The sequence below is a fragment of the Aythya fuligula genome, chromosome 5, assembly GCF_009819795.1.
Source record: "Aythya fuligula isolate bAytFul2 chromosome 5, bAytFul2.pri, whole genome shotgun sequence".
In the NCBI taxonomy this organism is placed as follows: domain Eukaryota; kingdom Metazoa; phylum Chordata; class Aves; order Anseriformes; family Anatidae; genus Aythya; species Aythya fuligula.
This window is the reverse complement of record NC_045563.1, coordinates 8,939,326-8,963,986: the sequence shown is the minus strand read 5'-3', so window position 1 is coordinate 8,963,986 and position 24,661 is coordinate 8,939,326. Positions and strand designations below refer to the sequence as shown.

General features: G+C 47.3%; 1 protein-coding gene across 4 annotated transcripts in view; it reads left to right on the top strand.

The window, feature by feature from the left end:
* The first annotated feature begins 2,096 nt into the window (after positions 1–2,096).
* CEP170B (centrosomal protein 170B) overlaps positions 2,097–24,661 on the top strand; it is a 52,927-nt gene continuing 30,362 nt past the window's right edge. For all 4 annotated transcript variants that reach the window (XM_032188265.1, XM_032188264.1, XM_032188263.1 and 1 more), the window contains exons 1-7: positions 2,097–2,149; positions 2,465–2,574; positions 3,209–3,344; positions 14,555–14,644; positions 17,394–17,472; positions 20,004–20,062; positions 21,388–21,526. In XM_032188265.1, coding sequence (XP_032044156.1) covers positions 3,240–3,344; positions 14,555–14,644; positions 17,394–17,472; positions 20,004–20,062; positions 21,388–21,526 — 472 coding nt within the window. In that variant the 5' untranslated portion in view covers positions 2,097–2,149; positions 2,465–2,574; positions 3,209–3,239. The remainder of the gene's footprint in view (positions 2,150–2,464; positions 2,575–3,208; positions 3,345–14,554; positions 14,645–17,393; positions 17,473–20,003; positions 20,063–21,387; positions 21,527–24,661) is intronic.

Sequence of the window (24,661 nt, the reverse complement as noted above, 5' to 3'; positions counted from 1 at the left end):
ACTCTGGGATGGGATTTAGAGACAACAGTGTGACACCAGGCTATTCTTCAACCCCTGCTGCCCATACACTACTTTGGGAGGTGTGAAGAAAAAAGAGAAGGAAAGACTGCCCTTATTAGCTTCTTTATTCCCTTTAGATCACTGGAATAAAATAAGGAGGCTGTAATGCAGCCTAACGTCTTGGCCTAACTGCACCTTGAATCAGGTCAGAAGACACGTGGTGCAAACAGGGACTATTTTTCTTCTCTATAAATAGTGAAGCACTGACTGCTCTGATAAATACACATATATAAGTGAATGGTAAAACCAAGCTTAAGCTAAAGCAATCACTAACCTTTTTATAGTAACTCATAACAAAGATTTGCCTAGATGGCAGGCTTGTATAAAGAAGAAAATTATCCTACTTCCTTCCAGCAGTATAGAGATATTCTACAGAGCAGACTCTCTAGATGTAGTTCTGAGAGATGTGAATTTTATTTATAAAAACCTAAACTATAGGTCAGTTAAATTGATAATAAAACATGACTCAACTACAGAATGAATTGGAAACTAGGGTGGAAGTCCATTTTTATTTATCAAGGTTTTAAACTACTTTATGCCAGTGGTCAACGCAAAAGCCTTTAAAATGCCCCAGAAGTGAGCACTGGTCACCCCGTCCTCCTGCCTGGCACCCCAGGGACGCGGTGTGCAGCAAGGGTGTGGTGCTCCTCTCCGAGGAGATAGCAAGAGCATTCCAATAAAACACAAATGCTGCAGTCTCAGCCAGCTTTTAAGCCTTTGAAGATAATCACACCTTGAAATTGCCCCGAGACGTGATGTATTTGCCAGAGAAGAACTCAAATGTTGATTAAAGAAGGCAATAATACTAGTAATTAAATACTAATGAAGTCCTACTGCTCTTCAGAAAGAGGAGGGCAGGTTTTTTTACCCCCTTCTGGTTCTGCTCTTGCTCACTTTAATGATTCTGTGATTCTCCTTTGTCCTCCCTGGTTCTCAGGCCTTGCAGGGGATGGCCCTTCCTACTCGTATGTTCAGAGGACCAGTCCCACTGCCATCCCTGCTGTAGGCCAGGAGTAAGTCCATGGAGTGATGCTGATGTAGGACTGGCCTCAGTAATCGATGTACTGCACCTATGGTTTTTGTGTCATCAGACATTATTGAGGAAAACACTGAAGCCAAAATTCTAAAAGACAGCACTTAAGACATCTAGGGAAGCTCCCGCAGGTGACTGAGAAATGATATTCAGAAATAAACATGGAGCATATAAATGCAAAGACACCTTTTTCGGCTGGAAGATAAGCCTGGGGAGATATCACTGTGATCTTGCCATCTTTTTAATGTTCTTTTCTTAGCAGCCCGTGCCAGCTGGAGTCAGAGAGCCGGTGTGTAGCTGTTGCTGCCTCCAGTTCCAGTGAGAAAAGAGGTGGTTATAGCGCTTCACACTTGGTGCTCTTCAGTAATTTCCTAGTTACCTGCCCTATGAGAGGAGCTGAGGAAGGCATGCTGAGAACCTTTTCTATCTAAACCCGGTGGAGGATGTGGGAGAAAAGGCTGGTGATAGGAACCCAGTGATTGTGGAGGTAGTGACTCCTGCCCTATGACCTGTTCAGCCTGGAAAGGCCGGTGACAACCACATCTGTGTCAGGGAGGTGTCACCAAGCCCCATTTGTGTTCCACGAACCCCTTTGAGAGCCTGAAATGAAGGGCACCATACAAGATCACGACGTTTATGTTGTTTTTACACTCAGACCACCACCCAGAAGCCCGCCACGCTCTCAGGCTGACACCTGCTGCCTGGGGCTTCACAGGGTGATAAGATTTTGGGGCCAAAAGCGCCGAAACACCCCAAAAGCCTGTGGGGAAGAGAGGCTGGGGGCGAACGAGGCTTTATGAGGAGGCTGCGGGGGGCACCCAGGAGGGGTGGGGGCAGCGTGGGGAGCCCCGGGGGCAGCGTGAGGAGGCCGGGGGACCCTCGGGGACCCTTGGGGACCCTCGGGGACGGTGCTTGGGTGAAAATGGAGCAGGGCCGGGTGCCTTGGGGCCGCCTCCTGACGTCGGGAACCTGCCGTGCGCGGGGGCGGAGCGGGGCGGGCGGAGCCGGCTGGAGGGGCGAGGCGCCCGGCCTGCCGCCGCGCCGGGGCCCGAGCAGGTAGGGCGGCGGTGGGGACCGAGTGAGGGGGAGACCGTGGGGAAAGCCCCCCGGTGGGACCCCGGGCAGGCAGCGGGGAGCAGGGCGAGGCGGCTGCCCGCTGCCGGGAGGCCCCGGCCGCCTTTGCCCAGGTGCTTTGTTGGGGGGCGACCGCTCTTCGCTCCCCCCCTCCCCGTCCTCAAGCTCCGCAGCCCGGTGCTGCTGGGGGGGGGGGGGAGGAAAGGAGGGCTGGGAGCCGCCTGCGGAACGCAGTGCGGGAGCGGCCCCGCAGCCCCTCAGCCCTTTTCTTCTTCTTCTTCTTCTTCCCTCCCTCAGGCCGAGACGGGAGGAGAAAATGCGAGATTGCGAGAGGAGGAGGAGGAGGAGGAGGAGAGCCAGCAGGGCTGCGCCCCGCGCCGCCGGCCCGTAGCAGCGCCAGCAGCCAGGTGTGGCCGCGGGGGGACGGGGGGAAGGGGTTCGTGGGCCAGGAGCCCCCCTCCCGTCCTGTGCAGCGCTTTATTTGCGGGTCTTTATTCCTGTGTTTTTCCCGGATCGCGTAGGGGGGGAGGTTATGGGGTTGTCTGCCTGCAGGTGGGGCTGAGCAGAAGGCTGGGAGCGCTCCTGGGGGGTTGCTGGGGGCTCAGCCCCGCTCCCGATGCCCCCCTCCGGGTCCTCTGAGGATGGGGTAGGCGGGAGCTGTGCTGGCAGCCCGGAAATGTTCTGGAAAAGATCTACGCTTTTGCCTTTTTTTTTTTTTTTTTTTTTGACTGTATTCAACCATTGGATTCAGCTGATTACTTCGTTTCTGAGATAATGAGCCTTTTCTTAACCCCCTCCCCCCCCCAATCCTACCCTGCTGTGGGTGTGCTTCCAGGGCTCCTACCTGTGGCAGGTCCGGGGCCGTGCCTCAACCCTGCTCCTTGCCACCAAAAAATTTAACGTGAACACAGTGCAAGGAGCAGCACGGGGTCCCACGGCTCAGGAAAATTTGGGAACTCTAGCTATGCACTGCTATACTTACATATATCGTTAATAACTCACTCTGTGCCCCTTAATTTTATTTTATTTTTTCATGTTCAGGATGTGTAGAGATTAAGTGCCAAGCGCCAAAATGAGCGTGACTTCGTGGTTCTTGGTGAGCAGCACTGGCATTCGCCACCGGCTCCCTCGGGAGATGATATTTGTTGGCAGAGATGACTGTGAACTGATGCTCCAGGTAATGTGACTTTTTTGTTACCCTATTCTGAAGGTGTTCTAGATGTGAATGTAGTGCTGGGATCTGTAGAGATAGCTCATGCTTTCTTCAAATGACATCTTTTAAAACAAACTTCCTCTTTTATGTCAAGTCTGCGGTTCCCACAAAGACTTCATATGTTCATGAAAGTGCAAGTGAGGTTTCTTCCGAAAAGCTATGTCATCAGATGGGCAGGAGCTGTGCTGGTGGGAGATTAATCAAATCGAACAGATTACCTATCTTGATGCTGCTGGAAGTATTAAACATAGACATACAATTCTGTCCTGATCTGCAAGTGATTAAACTACTGTTTTTTTTAGCATGTGATTTGGAGGTTAGCAGTGTTTTGTTTGCCTGTTTTTCCCTTTACTCTGTTTGATTACATTGTCGGTGCTTGTACCCCTCATTTATTTATTTTTGTGTGGTTGGTTGGTTTGTGTATGTATGTATGTATTTTTGTCATGGTAGGAAACACTGATCTTTAGCAGAGTAATGCTGGCTCTTTTGGTGGGGTGGCCAAGGTGGTGTCCTCTTGCTTCCAAAGTAATTGTGTAATTGCCCACATAGTGGCCAAACTTGCAGCTTGCATTAGTGCTGTCCATACCAGGGTGTCTCTTTGCTGGATGTAATCCAACGTTTCTGAAGTGTTGACTGTGGTCTGATGTTTGACAGAGTAATGTAATGGATGTCACTCCAAACAAATTGAACTGGAATTTTGCAAAGAGCTGACAAGAGCAGTTTAGCTCAGGACTTTATGGAAGCTTAGAATTCAATTAGTGTTTCTGCTAGATACATGTGTGAATACTTAAATGCCAAAAAAAAAAAAAAAAGTTTGACTGCACCTCCCTGCTCCCTATTTGCCTGTTTAGAAACATGTCAGAAGATTCTCTGGATCACCTAAGTGAACACTTATATTTTTGGAGAATTTTGAATATGTAATGATGAGTGATTTTAAAGTATCCAATAATATATTCTAAAAAAAAAAAATGTTTTTGACTTTTGGAAAAGCATTCCAGTGTTATGTCATTTTGTTTTACATGGCACACACTGGCAAGAGGAGAGATGACACCAGGGGAGTTTTAGGTTGGATCTTAGGAAGAACTTCTTTACTGAAAGGGTTGTTAGACAATGGAACAGGCTGCCCAGGGAAGTGGTGGAGTCACCATCCCTGGAAGTCTTTAAAAGACGTTTAGATGTAGAGCTTAGGGATATGGTTTAGTGGGGACTGTTAGTGTTAGGTCAGAGGTTGGACTCGATGATCTTGAGGTCTCTTCCAACCTAGAAATTCTGTGATTCTGTGATCCATAAAGCCCACATGCCCATAGATGTCAACATTAGGAAGCTGCATGCACAATGGGGCCTTCCTCCCCTCTAGATTTCACTGCTGGTGTGGTAACAGCCATCTCCTAAATGCTTTGCTAATGTTCTTCCAGGCAGCCTGTGTTTGTAGCTACGGCAGGGATTTTATAAGATGTGTTAGCAGGAGGTCTGTTTGGGGGGTAGGAGCTCTTATTGTACAAGCTGTACTTGGAAGACAGTTGGTTAAGGTGTTATCTGACTGTAATAAAACGTTAGTGTCCACAAAAGGAGAGCTTGCAGTGTTTGTACTGCTCTGTTAGCTAGAAATGAATGAAACGGCATTGCTGCAGTGCTAGGGTTTGAAGCATGCTCTGGTTCGACAGCAGGTTGTTTGTTTGGGTTTTCTCGTGAATTACGCTATCATTTATTTCATGTTCCTACATGTCTGGCTGGTGAGATATGTAATGGTGAGACATTAAAAATGTCCTAACATTTTCCGTCTGTGTTTGCTCAAAACCCCTGATTGCTGTATTCCCCTTCGACTTAAAGGGAGAAAATGCATACAGTGTTCTTGGTTTTTCTAAAATGGCCTGAGCTTTAGGGTGCCCAACTTAATATGTTTGGAAGGTACTTGAGGGTTTTTTCATGGTCAGGGTTCAGCACTGCGAGAATCCCAAGTCTGAAGTTGTGCACCTGAACATACAAGTGCCCAAGTATCAGTCATCATTAAAGTGCGTTGCTTATTCCTCTGGTTATTCAAGGGATTAATTGGGCAGTGTGGATTGTGAACCACTCCGTACCGCGTGGAGTGTTTCATGCTTCTTTGCAAGTCTCAGCTGGCTTCTCAGTGTTGCATGTGGACTGGCACCTGTGACGCTGTACATTTGTCATGCTCTTTTCTACAAGGTAAACAAATTGGGATTCCTGGAGGAGTCAGCAGTATCTCTGAGAGGGATGCAGTTGTACCTGGGGGCTTGTAGGTGGTGATGGCTCAAAACCTTAATTTTTCAGACTGAAGGCTCTGGATTGTTGGTAAAATCCAGCTGTTTCTTCTCAGGGGCTGAATTACACATGACCCTTTATTAGTATATCAGTTTATTGTCTCCAGTAATAAAGCTTTTTCTAAGATCACGCAAATGGTCTCATTTTGAACAGCACAGCACATTATTTTCCTAGCCATTTGCTTATAAAGATGTTTGCCAGAGCTAACTTGGGCTGCAAATGATATGACTGTAGTAAGGCTCAGTGCAGAAGGGAGGCTGCAAGCACACACTTGATATCCAAGCAAAGTTGCGTGTGAGCAGATGGAGGATGAGATCTAAAAATAGATGTTTTTTTTGCTTCTGTGACTGTCCGTGTCACAAAATTGTTGTGCAGTCACAGTCATTTGTCTTGGGGAAAGATAAGGAGCAGGGAGGTTATCAGAGCAGATGGACAGAGCTCTTGGGGCAGTGTTTGTACCTGTAATACTCCTGCAGTGTTGACACTGAAACTGTGTGTTGTGTTCACTGCACAGTTAGTTTGTATATGTATATTTCAAGCTATTGGCATTTAATCCTCTCAAGTGCACAATTGGGAACAGACTGGCATTGTCTGGGGGGAGAACTGGATGACCTGGTCATTGTTTTTCATCTCTAAGATTATTTCTGCTTAGTGATTTCATTGTGATACAGTTTGTGGTCCCCTGTTGAGACCTTGTGTGTTAGTGCACAAACATACAGCACAGAGATAAGCTGTCCTTGTCCTGGAGAGCTTGCAGTCTTGCCTTTCACATTTTACAGTTCTAGGAGCGTCTTGTCTTTAGACATTTTCTTGGCTGCCTTGCCTGAAGGTATCAGATCCCTAAACAGCAAAAAATGTCTTTGTCACCGAACAATCAAGCCTTAGTTTCCCCTGTGTTTGCTTACTTCATACAGGTACTAGATTTGCTTTATGGTTAACAAAGAGGTTAAGAAAACTAGTAAAAATAGTCTTCAAGCTTAAAATTAAGTAGGTTTGATAGTGGGGAAACAACCTGCCTTGTAATCCTCTATATCTACTAATAGGATTAGAAATATTTTAAATATTTTAACAGCGTTGTAAAGCTCCTAGTACAAGAAAATGTAAGATTTACATTGGGTTTGAACATTAGGGCTTGGGAGACAATGCCGTGCAGTGCAGTTTGGTGTGTGCACAGTGTTAAACATAGCAAGGGCTCCATTCTGCCTTGTTTCTGATAACAGTACTTGATTCCCTTCGTACTCATTGGCTCCCTTCAGATAAGGCAACAGCAGGAGTGTGGACATCCAGACCTTCACTGATGTGCACTAGCGTGTTTTTATATGAAGCTTGATGGTGGTAGGAAATAGTTCTCTGAATGTGTTTACTTTTTTTCACTTTCCACCCAGGACTAAGATTTTATTTTTTTATTGTGTTGACACTGTAGAACGGAGTAACTTCCTCCCCCACCAACATTTTTCCTGGGAAACATAATTGCCATTTTTATCAGCTTTGATCACTTGCTTAATGCGATGGGTATTTACTCAGGGTACATAAACATTTTGCAGATTCCAAAATTTCACTTAACCATTAAAACCTTCTGCTCTGCCCCTAAACAGAGCATCTTTGCAATTTGTGCTATGTGTAAATATTTAACGAAAAGGAAAGCAGCAGCATGATTTCCTTGTTTTTGTTTAAAGAGAGGGATATTTAATGGAAAAATTGAGAAAGCAAAATGTTTAACCAGTTCTCCCTCGACTGTTTCCCTCCCTGTAGGGCAGTGGCTTGGGCATGCCCTTGTCCTGCACTGTGGGTTCGTACACGTGAGTGTGAGTTACAGCAGAGGTAGGTGCAGATGGCCTGATGCTCTCTGGTTTAGGTGTGGCCTTTGTTCTGCCTGTCAGTTCAGACAGCTTGGCACTTCCTATTGTGAGCCTCCGCTTTCAGTCACTTATAACTCTGTTAAATTCTCACTGGTTGAGAGGCGAGGTTATATTCCAGGTCTCTGTTGCAGGCAGCGTGCTCCGGAAGAGATCAGCTCCCTTCTGCAGTCTTCTAGGAGAACAAGACTGAGGAAAATGCTGTTCTTTTCATGTAAACTACTCAAAAGTATGTTTAACCCGTTCTTTGAAGTTCTGGTGCTGTAGGGCCGGGGGGTGACGTTTTTCAGGAGGGAGCTCCCAGGTCAGAGGTGATTGAGTAGTCTTCCGTCAAGAACCTAAATGCCTTTGGCTGTGTTCCAGACCTTTGAACACAGTTGAAGTTTGCGTGCAGGCAGCAGGGACTGATGAGAGGCTGTTGGTTTTGGTAACATCACATCTGGGAGTGGTGCTGCTGAGGGGATGGGTTGGAGGACAGAGCTGTTGTGGGTCGGGCAAGCAGGAGGTAGGTGTGAAGATGCGCAGGAGTGGAGTTTAGAAACAAGAAGAGCTGTGCTGGATTAAATCAAGGTGCATCTACCTGATGTCCTGACTCACAGTGGTCAAAGCAGCTGTCGAGGAAAGCTGCTGGAGTACTTGCTCAACCTCCTACAAGGAGTGGTGGAAGTAGGGCACTCAGTGTGTGCCACTGCTGAACAGCATCTCCCCGAGGCCCCAAGTGGACTCGAGACTTGTTTTCATTCTGCTGTCAGCAAATAGCTGTGAAAGCTACTAGCCAAGCATCTGTCACTGGTCCATATGGGACGTCGCATGCTGCTTATGGTATCAATTAGTTCAAGTATGTTCAGCTCACGGGCCCCTACCGCAAGTCCGTTTTGCTGGCAAGTTGAATAAACGGTCACTTGATACTGCTTGGATAGACGTTTTTCTCTTCTTTAGCTTGTTTTGGTAAAAAGCTAGGCAATTACAAGCATCCTGGGCACTGAAAGAACATTCCTACGGCTGCCAAGTCCGGTGTTTATGGCTGCAGAGCAGTGCGAGGGCCGCCCGTGTGATCCTGCTTCTGCCCCTGCGTACGCAGGCGTGGAGATGCGATCTGTCACCGTGTCAGTACCAGAGGTTTTCTACCACCCGAGATCTGTTCCCTGTTTAGTACTCAGGGTGTGTGGTGCACCCCGCAAACGATGCGGTGCGTTGTGAGCTCTGTGTGCGTGGGGCTGGCGGTCAAATTGAGGTTTCGTTGACCTGGCATATCCTGCCTTCCCTGGGCTGTAGCTAATGACACGATGTCTCTGCAGTGTGGTTGGGTGAGTGTTTACATAAACAGGTGGGAGTAGATGTGGCGCAGTTTGCCTGTGCCAGCAGGAGGAAGGTGGCACAAACTCGGGAGATGTTTTTCCTGATGCTTCCAGGTGAATTTACTGCTGTGCAGCAGCCCTATCCCTCCCTTACTAAAATATTTTCTGCACTGGGAGCTCCCTGTAGCAGTGATGGGGGACCCCTGCTGCCTCCAGCCTCCCTCTCAGTGGAGGCACAGGGGTGGAGAGGGAAGCTGCAGGCAGGGCAGGGCCGTGCCCTGCTCGTGCTGTTCTGCTGCAGTTATCTGGAGGGTGTAAACCAGCACCTAAGCCAGTCCCTGGGCGTTAGAGCAATGATCCCAGGCCGTTCATTCATCAGGTGTCACAAGGGAAGTAAGTGTCTCGCAGGCAGGAGGGAAAGGACCTAGCCTTGGGAAAGCTCGGCTGTCGGGCAGGCAGTGCTTCCAGGTGCTTGGGCAGCAGCTTTGTGAGGATGCACGTCCCATATTTCCAGCCCTGGTGGTGTTTGCTTGGCTCTTCCCTCTCCTGTTGTTTTCTCCCAATGTGGAGCTGGTGGGAGGGCTACAGCTGGTGGAGGAAGTGTGGTGCAGGACGCTGGGGGCACGGCAGGACTGGGAGGGGAGGTCAGTGCTGGGGGCAGCACAGGGACAGGAGGCTTTGGGACAGCAGCCAGGGCTGGTGAGGAGCTGGAGGGAGGGTTTGGCCCTTCTGGGGGTGGGCAGGGGTGAAAGGGACCCTGTCCATGTCAGGAGCTGACTTGTACTCCACAGCCTTGATCCTGGCAGCAGCACGGCTCAGCTATGAGCATGCAGGCTGCTCTCCCACCAGAGGTGATGCTCGCACATTTCCCCTCTGCGGCGGTACACAATGAAGGGGAAGCCAGCCCATCTGCGGGCTGCCTGGTCCCTGCCTCTGGGGAGAACCTGCACTTGGGTCATTTGAGCCTGTCTTCCACTGCTGGAAAGAGGAATGAGCAAGCAAAACCCCATTCTAGCCCAAAATAATGGGTTAAATTGTTATGAGGACTATGCCAGCCTCCAAATCCCTGTGCCAAGCTGTGGGGATTAGAGTTTCATTTTCCCAGGGGATTTCTTTCTTTTGTTCGCTGCCTTATTTTTGCGTGAATACTCAGGCCCTGGTCCTGCCACGGATCTGCTTAGCGTGTCTGTGATCCTAACTGCAGCACAGCTGACAGCAGCAATCTGCAGCTCGGAAACTGCAACGTGAGGTCGGCTCCAGCATCGAGGTGGCTGCACGTGCTGAAGAGATGTTGGTGTGTGCTTGTGCAGAATCGTGCAGAAAGCAGCACGGGCCCCTGGAAGCAGTCGGTCTGCGAGGGCAGCTCATTGCAACCAGCCCGAGGCAGGACGGAGCGTTCACAGATCACCGCTGTTCTGGAAAAGCTCTGAAATGGCCAAGATGCTGAACTCTTACGAAATGCATCGTGGTGAAAGAGGGAGACCCAGTGGCTATCGCTGTCATGAAATATTACCCAGGGTTTTACTTTGGAGGAGCTAAAACCACGCTTGAGGCCAGCGCGTGAGGATATTTTGTTGTTGTTTGTTTTAAGTTGGCTCTGCGTGCCTTCCTCCCAAAGCGGGGCACTGGGAGAGGTTTGTATTTCCTTACTGGGACACTGGTGTGGAGCACATTACTGGCAGAAATGTAACCTGTTCAACGTGGAAAATATTCAAGCAAGTGTTTATTGCGTGCTGCCACCAGAATGCTGCAGCTATCTTGTGCCAGACGTGCACAACAGACTGCAGCTAGGAACAGGGAAACTGCTCTTGTTTGTTTATTTTATCTCCAGTACCATGATGCCTCACAGCGCTGGCAGGGCTGAGGTCCAAATCTCAACCCTGAGCAGTAGGTTTTTGCCCATGGTGATTCTGCTGGGGGAAAAAAACAGCATCTGTATCCACGTAGACAGCTGAGCTGCATCTGCTCCCCGACCCTGTGGGGAAACGCAGGCTGTCTTGCTGTATTTTTTCATCCTGCCTTCCTAAGCAGGTCTTGTTTCCCTGTGGATTATGCTTGCTGTCTCTCTGCAGCTCCTGGTTTCATCGTGTGTACCCTGCTGTATGTAGCAGACCCGTCCCCAAACACAAGGCTGTAAGTGATGTTCCCTTTGCAGCACACATAGCTGATGTGATATTTACTTCGTTGGAGACTCCTGCACCCTTCTCAAGCTGCTTTTGCTGTTGCAGTGCTAAGCAGGGCCTTTTGCCAACGTGATGTATGCAGTTGTGAGGATCAGAAGCAGGCTGCCTGGCTGCACGTCTCCCTGGGGGCCGATGCAGGCTGTTGGTACAGGTTTGGGGCTGGCAGACCAGGAGGTGCCATTCCTACCTCGGGTTTGGAGGCGCCTCCTGTTTAATGTCATCTTGGAGGAAAGTGTAACTGTAAAACACCTCCGTCTCCAGATACGTGCAGCATGTGCCCTTCGTCTACTAGGTATTTAAAACATGATGCACTGGAGGTAGTGCGAGGGAGAAGCGGGACAGCCTTATATTAGGAAGTGATTTGAATGTCTGGAAATGCAAGCCCAGGGTGAGTTTAGTGTAGAAACAAATCAGTGTCCGTGTTCTCCCCTCGGAGAAGCGTAAATGTTGTTAATCAGAAGAGCACACGCTGTGTTTTCCCGAGAACTGTTTTCCTTTGATAACAAGCCTAGTGTTGGGATGTGGTGAGAGCGCTGCTGTTTGGGTCCGAGCAGAACCAGAATGAGTCTTGCCGTAGCCGAGGAGTGCTGCTCTCCCTGCTGCAAGTGCTTTTCTGGCGAAATGGAGTCACTGCTAGGGTGTGCTGGTTATTTTCTGCGTTTGACATTTGTGTATAGGCACTTCAGCTGTGTTATTTTTTTAATATATAAACACTTTATTGTTATCACACATTCATTTTGTGTTATTTTTGCCCGACTTGCACCAGCATTTTCTGTCCAAACATGTGGATCAGCGTTGCCTTTTGCTGTGGAGGCTGTGACTGAGCACAACCAAGGCTCGCTGCCTGGTGCAAAAGTGTTTTTGAACAAAGGAGTCCTCTTCTTCTTGGGATTCAGTCACCTTCACTGCAGCTTTTCAATTTGTAGCTGCCTAAAATCCTCCCGGTGGAGTTGCAGACCTCTGGCAGGTCTGCACCCGCGGACTGCTCTGTAACGTGCACAAACTCAGGTTTCCCAACTTGCTGTCCGTGATTTAAGGGTTCATTCACGGGAAACCTCTGCCTTTATTGACTAAGTGACTTCACCAGGTCTGTGCTCATGCCTTGTCTGTTGGCACCCTGGTGGCTGCTCAGGCTCTGTTTGGAAGTGGGTTCAGGCATCCTGCTCCTCTCTGGGAACAAAAGCACCACCAGCCTCCGGGTGGCTGCTGCCGCTGCAGGGAAGAGCAGCTTCTTGCAGATGTGGCTGGTGTTGAACTAAACCACACCTTGGTGCTCGAGAGGGACCTTTGGCAAGTCTGCATCAAAATAAACGAGGTGCAATTTTAGTTATTTTAAGTTGAGTTTCCTTGGAGACAGGCCCTTAGGAACTCCCGCTGCAAGTGCTTGTGATGTTTGCTGTTTTAACATAAATAAAACTGAGAAAATTCATCTCCTCTCCAAAAAAAAAAGATGAGATTTCACGGAAGTATGATCTGTGTAACAGTTTGCCACGTTCCTAACACGCTCTTTAAAGAGATGCTAGGAGGTTTCAGGACCATGGCACAAATACAGCGTATCATTTTACCTGCTTTTGCAAAGGGCAGTCTTGAACACAGCTGAAACTTGCTTGAAAGGTGGGAAATTTTGGCATGAATCAGTTCCTTTGGTGACCTCTGCTTTTATATAGGGGAATATTATGGTGCTAGAGTGTATCTCCGTCCCTGTGGGATGACCCTTGTCTGGCTTGGGACCCCGGGGTAGTCAGCTGTTGTAAAATACAACAGTCCAAAGGCTGTGGTAACTTGCATCCGGGTCAGATCTAGGGCAAACTGAATTTTTAGGAGACAGCTGGTTCCCTGAAGTAAGCCTCTTTTTAAATGGCCTGCGGCTTGATACAAGGTAAAATCTACAGCAGTTTTTTCTCTGTGCGAACTCTCTTTTTAGGGTGGAAGACCTTCTGACGTTGGAAGTGGACTAAAGGGATTGTTATGCCTTTAAATTCAGTTAACCTTTCAGTGAGTTTCTGAGGCATGCCTTAAAAAGCTAAAGCAAGCACTGCTGTACCTATTCAGCACTCCCTCCCGTCCCACTGGGAACGGTGATGTCCAGGATTTTGGGTAGCTGAAGGACATGGCAATGCCCTGTGTCTGCATCCGTGCAGTGAAGGCAGCACCCCTGTGCATTTTTGTCTGAGTCCTGCAGGATGTGATGTGGTTATAAACGTGCATCACTGGTGAAAGGGGGGGATTTCTACCCGTGCTGTGGGTAGGAATGGTCTCCCCCCATCCCTGTTTTGTAGGTAAAGTGCAGGGAGCCCTCCTAGGAGCCCAGCCTTCTGGGACCTGACGTTTATTAGCTGTTGGGATATTACCAACCTGCTTCACATTGCCATGGGAAGAAGAAATTCCTGCTAATGCTTAATTGTTTGTCAGGAAAGACTTCTGTTTTCATCAAGGAATTCCCCTGTAAGAGTCTTTGCCCCTGCATGCCCGCGAGGAAGTATGTCATGGCTTACTGAGAGCACTGCTGTGGAAACCTGCCTGTTTGTACCTGGGGAAAGGGAAGGACTTATCTTTCACTGAGAACTTCTTGGTTGATGCCCAGGATGAGGAGGATGCACAGGCTTAGCTTGGCTCGTCTCCCTGCTTTGGTAGCGTGCCCTACCCTTCCCTGGGCTGAGGTACCAGGGAGGTTTCAGCAACACATGCAGACGCTGATGGATTGAGTGAGTAGTGCCAGTGAGTGCTTCAAGCCAAGGTGCAGACAGTCCGGTGTCTTCATAGCTGTGACACTTATGCTGTGTTTCAAAATTGCTCAGAGGTTTTGATGTTTGTGCCTTGAAACGGTCTGACAGCACTTCTCCTGAAGTGTCATACTCTGTTTTGAAGACAAGGTGTATTTGGTGCATGTGCATCATGACAAAGCCATTGGGACCACATCAGTCCTAATCAGTGTCCTCAAAGTTAGCTTTAAATTTCATTTTTTTTCTAGTCACTTTCTCATCCCAAGTTAACTAACCTCTCTCCAAGCTGGAAAGCATTAGGGTTTAAGCCAACTCCAGCACACGGTCCTGGGAACAGTATGCATCATGAACAAGTTTGGTTTGTAACTTAAGGAAACTGTATAGGTATTTTCCCCTTTGAAAGATAGGAAGAAATTCTCCCAAATAGAAAGTCCCTGGTGATGAGGCCACCAGCTTCAGCCGGTAAAAATGGAGCTCTTCCCGTTCACGCAGGCTGAGATGATGCCCCCAGGCTTTCTATTTGACAGGTTTGGTTTTCAATGTGCATTGATATAACTTACTGAAATACTGGCATAGTCTTGACAGCTTTCCATGACTCTTTTTTTTCATGTAAATAGTGTATTATCTTCAGTGAACTGTTTACACCAACCATGGAAGCGTTTACTGTGTGTTCTTCGGTTATTTATAGTAGCAATAATATTTAATCTTTCCTGCTTTTTTCCCTTTCTCCCCCTGCCTCCTATCAAGTTAGTTTCATGTCTAAATGCTGCTTTGATTAACAGTGTCTCTTCTGCCTGGCTGCTCTCACGCTCATTGTGCTTTCGTTGCCAGTCCCGCAGTGTGGATAAGCAGCACGCTGTGATCAACTACGACAAGGAGAAAGATGAGCACTGGGTGAAGGATCTCGGGAGCTTAAACGGCGTAAGTACCAAACCTCCCTGCTGACAGAGGTGAACACGCGGCGTGCTGAGTCTGCAAGTACTTGTGCATATATTTTACTGCTAGACCCTTCTGGGGTCTCACTGCAGCCATTTGCATGAATCAAGCTGAAGGTACAAAACATTTGCAAGACCTGAGACAAAGATCACGCAACATCTTAGAAGAGGAAAGCTTTAGTCAATATTGCATTTTTTTTTTCCCCTTTTCTTCTTGGTGCCCTTGCAGAGCTCTTCAGGGCTCACAAAAGCGTGGTGCCTCTTAAAAAAGGGCAAGAAATAAATTCAGTCTTGTTTGGGGGATGTTAACATTAAACTGGTGAAGATTCTGGAGCAGCTGTTCAGTATGAGCAGGGTGGCCTTTTAGCAATTCAGTTGTCGGTGTGTGGAGTGATTTATGGGATGATGAGCCTTTTAATTTCTTTGGGGAGAAACTATTTTAAACCTCCTCTTTCTGACAAAAATTGCTATTCCACCTGCCTTGATTTGTGTTAAGACTGGGGGATAATCTGAGCCTACCTGAGTCTTAACCCTTTCTGTGCTCCTGAAGGAGGCAGTAGTGTTAGGCAGCTTGGTGAGGCTTTGCCCACCTGAATTCTGTGATTATTAAGTACACCATGATAGTTAAAACTATCCTAATGTCATAGCATGCCTCTTCTCGGCTGCTTTTACATACCAGTGAAGTTATTCCTCTTCTGAAACAGGCCTAAGCTAGATTCACGTAATTGTGTTCAGTGTTTGTGTGTTCACGGAATTTTACTGCCATCATTGTTTTGGGTTTAGAAACAGCAGCCCTCCATCATTGCAACCACAAAAACACTGGATAAACCCAGAAACTTGTACAAAAACACATGCTAAAGCAGGCAACAAACTTTCTGCCTCTGCTGGCATCTGAAAACAGCTAGAATGAGTGTTAATCCTCCTCAGCCTAATAGCTGAAAGCAGGATTGAATCCTGCTGAAATGTCAGGATTTCTGGTAACTGGTCTGGGCTGTGTTGGGATCCCTGATTCAAAAATCAGAGAGATAAATTGCAGCTGAAAATTCTGCCTGTGGAAAGGGAAGGCTTGTATCACTACTTCTCTTTCTTCATAGGCTAATGAATTTATAGCATTTTAGTAATAGGCTTGCGCTAAAGGGGGGTGGTGGATTAAAAGCAGTTATGGCAGTGCCTGTCTACTACGGTGGGTCAAACAGACCTGTGGGAGAAGGTGGCTGTGGCCAAACTGAATTTATTTTGTGGGAAGTAAATATCCTTAGTTGGAAGTTTAGGTGAAATTTAAGACATCCCTCTTGGGGACCTTGATTTAAATTCCGTTTTCAGCATTTGTTTTTATTTTGTATTTATTTCATGCCTTTATCAACAATGCATTATATGACTTTGTGTAGTCTAATTCATATTATTTCCAAAATGTTTTGAATTGTTTTGACACTGCGGTCTCTAAGTGTCTTTTGACTTTGAAGATAGCATGTCTATTTGTAACAAGCAGTTTCCATGGGTTATTTTACTTTAAGTGGCCACAGACAAATAGGTAACAACATCAAAATGGATTTTCTTGCAAACTTCAGTTTCGCAGAAAATTCAGCAAATAAATTTTTTTGTTGTTGTTGCAGATCTGACTGTGGAATTTTAAATATTAAAAGTTTTCATGCAAATAGAAATTGCATGATTTTTAACCAGCTTTACTGCTTTTATTCTGAAATGAAAGGCCTCTTCTCCAGCTCTTCTGTAAATTGCCAGGCAGCTGGGGGCTGTTGTCTGCTGAGCTTACAGCTTCCTGTTGTAGCATTTATTTTTTCCCCTCTGGTTTTACCATGGGTGCTTGGCTTGGCCCAGATAAGAAAACAAAAGGAGAAAACCATGTCTTCAGTGGTGAAAGCATGTCAGTTCACTTTGTAGCACAGTTTTGATTCTTTAAACCGGAAGAATTTTGGAAGCTGGAAGCGTATGGAGGCTGCAGAGACCCAGCAGTGACTTCCAGGTCTGTAAGGCTGGGCAAATCCTTCCCTGTAAGATCAGGTAACTCCTGGTGCCTGCAACAGCCCAGGTAAATCCAGCAGCACATGGGCTTTCAGGACACTGGAGTGCACGAGATTGCAGGCATCTGAGACATCCGAGGCATTTGTTCACAGCTATGAAGTGCATTCTTTTTACCTTTATAAGGACAATTTAGTTTCTTTGGGCCTCAATTAAATATCTGGAGCATAGGAAAAAATGAGCATGTGAGCCTCTGGAGCAAGAGGCCTGTTGTGCTGATAATGGTGTCTTGGACAGCGGCACCTCAGGCACTGTGGTGATTCCACAAAAAATGCTTGTTTTCCTGTGAGTCTTCACTTCCAGTTCCCTTTGTGATAGGCTTTCCTTGTTAAATTACCCAGCTTAGGGCTGGTGTGAGCCTTGTTTGACACCCAGCAGAGAGCTCATACCCAGCTCCATAACTGGAGCAGGAATTGCTGCAGCTTTGCTGCAGCCCTCACCCTTTGTAAAGGGAGGGGGAGAGCTGAGAGTGGAATTGGGGTGCTGGAGCTATCCTACGGGAGCTACTTTTGGTGGTTTACAGGGGGCCTGGCTGACAGGCCGGGCTGCTGTGAGCTGCTGTACTCTGTGCATGTGGCACCATGGGCAGCTGGGCCTGGGTGTGCTCTAGAAGTCCCATCCCAAAGAGATGCCTTGCCTCAATATACCCTCTGTCAAAACCCTCTGTTAAAACCCACTCCTGTGCTTCTTCCCTGTAGACATTCGTCAATGACGTGAGGATTCCTGACCAGAAGTACATCACCCTAAAACTGAACGATGTCATTCGCTTCGGCTACGATATCCTTCCCATCTTCAGACACAGGCTTTGGGTTTTGTGCTGTTTGCTGCACGGAGGGTTAACAGTCCCAGTCGTGGCTAATGACTAAGGGTGTTTGTTTGGCCTCCTGGAGCCCTTGGGTGGCTCATCAGCTTTTGTTTCTCTGCCATGGACCTGATTCAGAACAGATTAATCAAGATACCTGCTGCCTTCATTGGACTTTGAATCAGGCCCTGCGCTGGCAGCGGTGACCGCCGAGGTGCCACATCACTCTGTCTAAGGAAGGGTTGTGGGGTTTTTTCTTCCTGTTTGGGGTCGCTGGGTGGCAGCTGTCGCTGGTAGCAGCCTGGGAGCAAACATGTTTCATATGCTTTTGTAAAAACTAACTTTTTTTTTTTTTTTTTTTTATCGTCTGATATAAGTATTTTTGTCATTCATTTTGCCCAACTACTTGCTTGCAGACAATTTGCAGGTCTTTGGCACGCTTAGCTCTGGGGACTTGTGGTCAGACCCTTGACTATATATTGATTGATGCTTGCTCCTGCAAATTGCTTCTGCCACAAAATGCAAGAGTAAAGCTTTCTTTAGCAACAGAAAATTTCCCTTCCATCTGGGGAGGCCAGGTTGCTGTTACCACTTGGTTTACAGAGGCACATCCCACTAGGGTCTGCTAAAATACTTTTACCTTCATCCCTTTCCTTCTCATTCTGATGCGGCCCTTTGGCTGGCTGCTGTAGATCTACAGAGGTAAGTAGAAGCTCCTACTGCTGCCTTTTCTTAACACCATCAAATCCTTTTTCAGAACAGCACTCTCAGTTGCTTCGAACTGCTAAACTTTCCCTGCTCAGGCTGAATTTAGAAATCACAAATATTTTCTCCAGGTTTCTTGTTTTATTTGTGAGAAATTTTGGTTAAAACAACCCAGACATTTCTGAAAATGGAAGCAGGGAGAAAAGGTTGGCTGGCAAACTCTTGTGTGTCCTTGGCCCCAAGGCCACATGCTCGTGCCCTTCATCGTCCCCATGATATATATGATATTCATAAATAACAAATCCTTGCTTCATGGTGGTAGGTTTTTTTTTTTTTTTTTTTTTTTTAAGGGAGTTAGTTGCTAAATCTTTTTAGACAACAACCATAAAGATGCATCTCAGAGGAGACAGATTATTTGCTTTTAAGGCATGATTTGGAAAGGGTGCAGCTCATGAAGGTTCAGGCATAAATGGGGAAAAGTCCTGAGTCGCCCCTTGCTGAGTGCTGCCCAGTGCATAATCAGGTAGGGTCTTAGGGTCTTGTCATGGCAGGTGGCATCTCAGCATACACCTGGCAAGGCATGCTAAAGGCAGCCTCTGTTCTAGCTTTTCTTGACTTTGCAGCTTTGCAAATGTTCTTTTGATGTAAGTGGCCTTGTGTCTTCTGGTCTCTGGATGTGTGGGGAAACTCATCGTTTTGCTTTAATTCCAGTCAAGCAGAGGCGTAAGCCAGGGCCAAGAGCTTGGATAGGTTTTAGTGGCCGTGATACAGGTTTAAACTTTTTATAGAAAGTAATTCTGAGCATTAAGCAGCTGAGTTAAGTGCTTAGTCCTGCAGCCCTTACATGGATATTCATGTGAAATGAATAATTGCATTTATGAATTGTAGAATTTATTGCCCTCAACAGGAAAACTTCTGAGAATGTAGGTTTTAGACGTGGCTCTTCACTTTGGCAGGATGGCTGTAGCAGTTAAAATCTCTTCCTCTCCTTTGGTGCCACCCTTTTTAGCAGTGCTTTGTGCCCGCCGCGTGGATGGCAGCATCTCCTGTGGCCTCTGAGTCAGCTGTGCTCGATTGCATAAGAGCGTTTGTCTCTTTTCCATTTACAGCTTCACTTACAGACTGTGTGGAGTTTCCCTGCTATGCCAGTATCTCTTAGTTTATTTTTAGTTTAACATTTTCCATCTTTCCTTTTTCCTCCCTTTTGCTCTGCACTGTCCTGATTGGGTTGCTCATGATGGTATTGCCAGATGCTTCCTTTGTTTTTTTTTCCCCACAGCATTGCTGGGGATTATTGCCTAGGCTCAAACATACCAAATGCCTCCCTTCCGAAGAGGTCACAGCAGCTCATGACCTGATTTACTTTTCATCCAGGAAACTGCAGTGACTGAAAAGCCTTGCCTCATCCTGACTGTGCGAGACTGCTCCATCCTGGCCAGGATGCTGCAGGCAGAGAGTGGTCAGGCAGGAGCTGAGAGGAGCAGGGTGTGAGTTGAGTCAGGGTTCTGGTTGCTCCCTCATCCCACACCAAGCTGCTGGTGCTCTCCAGAGCTTCTCCTGCCCCTCTCCTGTTGTGTGCCACTCTTCAGTTGGCACAGGTCCCGCTATCAGATGTGGGTTACCCTCTGTTGAAAAACACGTATGGCAAAGACTGGGGTGGTATGCAGCAAGGGTGGCTTTTAGCACCCCGTGCATTTTCAGTGTCACTGTTTTTATGATCTTGTTTTCTTTTAGTAGTGACTAAGTGCTAGATTTCTTTCTGCATCTGATTCCTGTGCTGTTTCCTTAACAAGTTATGTACATTCGAATATGTATGTCCTGGAGCAAATTCAACACAAAGTCCCGGAAGAAGCATTAAAGGTAAGGGGATGCAGGTGCAATTTTTTTTTTCAGTGCACTAGTAGTGGTCAAGCAGCCTAAAGTGTTAAAATACTCTTGATGTCAGTGAAATGATCCACAATGTTATGCTGTCCTTGGATCGAGACTTAACAAAACCTTCCTTTGAGGAGAGACGTTTCCCAGCTATCTGCTCAGATCTCTCTTATCCCTCCACTAACATGTAGATCAAGTTATTTATGATTTTATGACTGCCAACAAAAAAGGTTACTAAAGCTGTACTGTATTAAAGAAGAGTCAGCACATTAACTTCTGGGTGAAGCAGAACAGAATTTGTTCTCTTCCAGAAGTGGAGCATGGTTGCTTTTCTCCATGCACGGTGGCTTTAGGCCATATCCATCGCATTTCCGTTAGGGTGACATTCACATTTATTCCTATCACCTCATCTTTGCCTTCAAGCTCCCCATTTTTCCTTACCAAGAGGTCCTCTTATGAGCCAGGTGTTTTTTTAAACAAAGAGTTCAGTACGGGGTATAAAATATTCAAACATCTTCTAATTTAAGGCAGAAGAACAACCCCCTCTAGGCAGGAACGCTGCCCTTGTTTGGCTGAGGGTTCAGGTTATCAGTGCCAAGCATCCATCACCTGTTGGCCAGCAGGTGCTGTCCCCTTAGCCCTGGTTCCAGTTCTAGGACTTGGATAGGATCAGAAGTATAACAGCCAGGATTGGGTAAATGATTCATTGAATTTACTCAGGGGTAACCCGAATGGGTACACCCTTTTATTAATTTACTTGTAATAAAGCCACTTTTAATGAGTCCATTTACTAGGCCCCAAGTTAATAATGGAGTCTGTTCTAAGGCAGGCTCATCGTTCTCCTGGCTGATGAGAGGGTTTGGAGAGAAATAATTAAAATATATTTTAATTGCTTTTTCTGAAAGATTGAGATAATGCAGATGAAAGCCTAGAAAGAATTAATAATGTTACTTTACAACAAAGGGGATTCCAGGATTTGAATCCTGAACAGAAAATGGCATCAGTTCTGATTGTTCTCAGTTTACTCCTTGAAGGGTTTGCTAATCAGCTATTTTGCAGGGCTGTGTCACAGTGACCTTCTCATGGGCTGTAATTGTCACTTACTGTCTTCCAAATGAGGTATTTGAAAGCCTCTCAAGTGGCATTTCTGCTGCTCTCTAGCCTCTACTTAGGTGTGTTTTCTTTCTGTCACAGAGCATAGCCACAGTGTTTGCCTTTGCACGATGCATTTGCGGGGTGGGTGGTTGGTTATCTGCTGTGGGCTGCCATACACATCTCACGGGCACCCTGCAACTGTCCTTATGTCCCTGCAGCACGAGAAGTACACCAGCCAGCTCCAGATGAATTTCAAAGGCACGGCAATGAAGAGGGCGGAGCAGCCCATGGAGCACGGTGTCTACACTGAGTCCCAGCAAGCGAAGCTGGAGAAAGGAGAGAGGAAACCCATTACAGGTACTTGCTCAGAAACCAGTTGTTCGAGATCCAGCAGAGTCAAAGCGCTGCTTGATCCCTGCACTGGGTCGGAATGAAGTGTGCCATGGGTTATGCACAAGGAGCGGGTCATCCTTCTAAGGCTCTGAGCATTTCAGATTCTCAGTTTTTGGAGATTCAGCCTCCCAGGAAAAAAAAAAAAAAGAAATTGGCATGATGGTTCGTGCATGCCTTGTCACTGTGCAAATGCTAGAGAACCTGTGGGCTGAGCAGGTTTGGTAAGTTCTTTGGCACCTGTCTGGTCTATTTTTATTTTCCTAATCATGAGCTGGTGTTTGAACAGAGATGGTGACTCACTGTGGAAGATGCATGGCTGCTGCGGCGTGGTACTGGCAGTCAGGCAAAGCGGTACCAAGGGATTTGTTCCAAAAAGCCATGTATGGTCTTAAATTACTGTATTTCCTAACACCCCATGATGTGGGGCTGAAACTGACTGCTGAACTGGGAGGCGTTTGCTTCAGGTTCATTGTTACCTGGCTTCAGAACTTTTCCATTTGAAAAATTCCTTTTGTTGCCTGTTTCTCTACCCTCTGCTACCTTCCTCATGTTCATACCTGCTTGTTCCCCACCGTGGCAGGCCAGGACCTCCCCAGCAGTCTTATCTGAGCTTCCTACCTCCTCCTGTACATACTACCGTGGCATGTATTCTCCCTGCTCTGTTCACATATCAGTTGGTGGCCTTCTCGAGCTTGATGATACACAAAAAGAGGAAGAAATATGATATTAAAACAACCTGATGGCTAAAGACTGCCAGTGGCAGTCTTGTTCTCCAGGATGGCAGAGCGATGGGAAGCTTTAGGTGTAGCAGAGGCAGCCCATCTGCACAGTGGGCCTGTTGGAGGCAGGAGAAAGGTGAGTGGAGGGAAGATGATGGGCAAGTAAGAGTGAGACTGCATCTTGGGAGAGGTGACTGAGATGTAGACACAGCAGCTTTCTAGAAATGCGTGCAACTTTGGGTAAATCCATTAAGGTTTTCTGATACCTAACTGGAGTGGGTTGGCTGACCCTAATCTCCTCTGTATTGTCTTTGTGAAAATCCCTCTAAGCTGGTGTAGCACACTAAAACAAAGAAATGTTTCTCTGCCATATTTTTGCTTCTGTTCTTGTTGCCTCCACTTGTGCACGGAGGCGGTATGTGTGCCTGACTGCTGTGGATTTAGTGGTTTTGTGGGTCACCCCCCCCCCCCCCCCCCCCCGTGGATGGGGCATTTGGGTCTTTACCTCACAAGCGTGGAGTTAAAGGGATGAAGTTGGGGATTAGCTGCGATACCATGGAGGGTGAAAAGAGGTGAACTGCACTGGGGAGAGCTCTCAGCTGAGCTGCGAGGGGTGCTGGGCTCTTGGGAGGTGTTGCCAGTAACTGGTCTGCGAGGCCCAGGTGGAACCAGTTTGTGTTTCCCTGCCTGGCTGTGTGAATATTCTCATTTTTATTCTTTCCACCTTCCTGGCTTTAACCTACACAGCGTAGCGGTTGATATCTGGAAAATCTTCTGAGTTAGGAGACACTTGAGCAAGGTGCCCCTTCTCTCAGCAAGTGGTTCACAGACCTGCATTACGTCTCTGTCACTGTTCGTGGGCATAGACCACAGCTCGAAGGTTAAAAAAGTAAGAATAAAAGCTGTCAGTACCTGCTGGGGGCCAGTGGTGGAGCATGCTACATGCAGTGGGGCAGATGGACCCGTGTGAGAAGTCGGTGACGCGCTGCTAAGCCACAGGAAGATGGAGAAGTTCAGGATATTTTGTTGGAAGCATTTTCCTGGGTTGGACTGGAGCCTGTGGAAGGAGGCTGAGCATTAAATCAGCGCCTCGCTCTCCAGAGAGCATCTCCATCACGTGAGCAGAATGATCAGCGGGTTCCCTTTTGGTCTGTGATGTGACTAATTCACCTTGTCTGCAGCTGCACGCATGCACAGATTTTTTTTTCCTCTGGTGCTTGGAGGAGTGGCAGCAATTTCAATGATCAGTGGAAAGAAGAATGTGGTGTTCTTACAGGGAGGGGGCTTGCTTAGTGGCAGCAAAAAGAGGCTTTGGGGAAAAGAGCTGTTTTGCTAAGCCTGTAGGTATTTAGGAATTTGCATTGACTAATTAAAGCAAGGTCTGGGGCGACAAAAAGCCTTCAGAAGGATCGCTTCCCAGGGCTGGCTGGAAGAGAGGCAGAGGCAATGCAAGCTTTCAGGGAAGAGGTTTAACAAAACAATGCGAACAATTAGAGCTGCTTAGAAATGGGAGGAGGTGAGGGGTTGAGGATAAAGAGATCCAGCCGAGGGAATTGAAAACAGCTCAGCCCTTCATTATTCGTCGTGCTGTGGAAGGGGCAGCGTTTCGGTTTGTGCTGCCTGTAAGCAAAAAACCATCAGTCTTTGGGAAATGTGTTTCAAGGCAAGGAGATTGGTAAGACCTGTGGGTTACATATTGGTATGAAGAGAAGTGCCCACAGTTCAGCTAGTTAATGCTAAAAATAGCCATCAGCTCGCATGCTTAAAGCCTCAAGTCATGGGGAGGCCAGGTACAGCCTGAAGCGGAGCAGATTTTAATGCTGTCACGCTCCCCATCTGTTGCTACCTGAGTTGAGGTAGTGGATGAGATAAGCTACTTTGTGGTCTTCTCAACACATCATTAATCCTCAGGCTGATCTGAATTTATTATTTATTTTTTTAAAAGCCCTCCCAGGCTGATGGCAGTAGATAATGCTGAAGCTGATGACTAACCTCTGAATAAGTGCTGCAGGCCTGAGTTTCCACGCGGGGAGGCTGCCCGCAGCTTCCAGCTGAAACGGGCATCCCCGACTGCAGGAGCAGGACTTGAGTCTCTCCCGGGATCCCTGAAACAGCGTTTCTTGCTGGGTTGGTGCTGGTGTAATTGCAGAGTGCTGTGAGCAGCCGACTTGCAAGTCGTGTCCGTGTCCGGTGCTGAGGTCAGCAGGCAGCGTGGAGGGAGGCAGCGGGAGTTGTGCCGAGTTGTGGAGTGGTTTCCATGGTCCTTGGCTGCTTTCCCCATGAGATCATGGTAATAGCTACTTAGACACACAGCCCTGCTCTAGCCTTTAATTTAGGAGAGCAGAGGTGGTGTATCTGCTTTTCATCTGCGCTGGTTTGG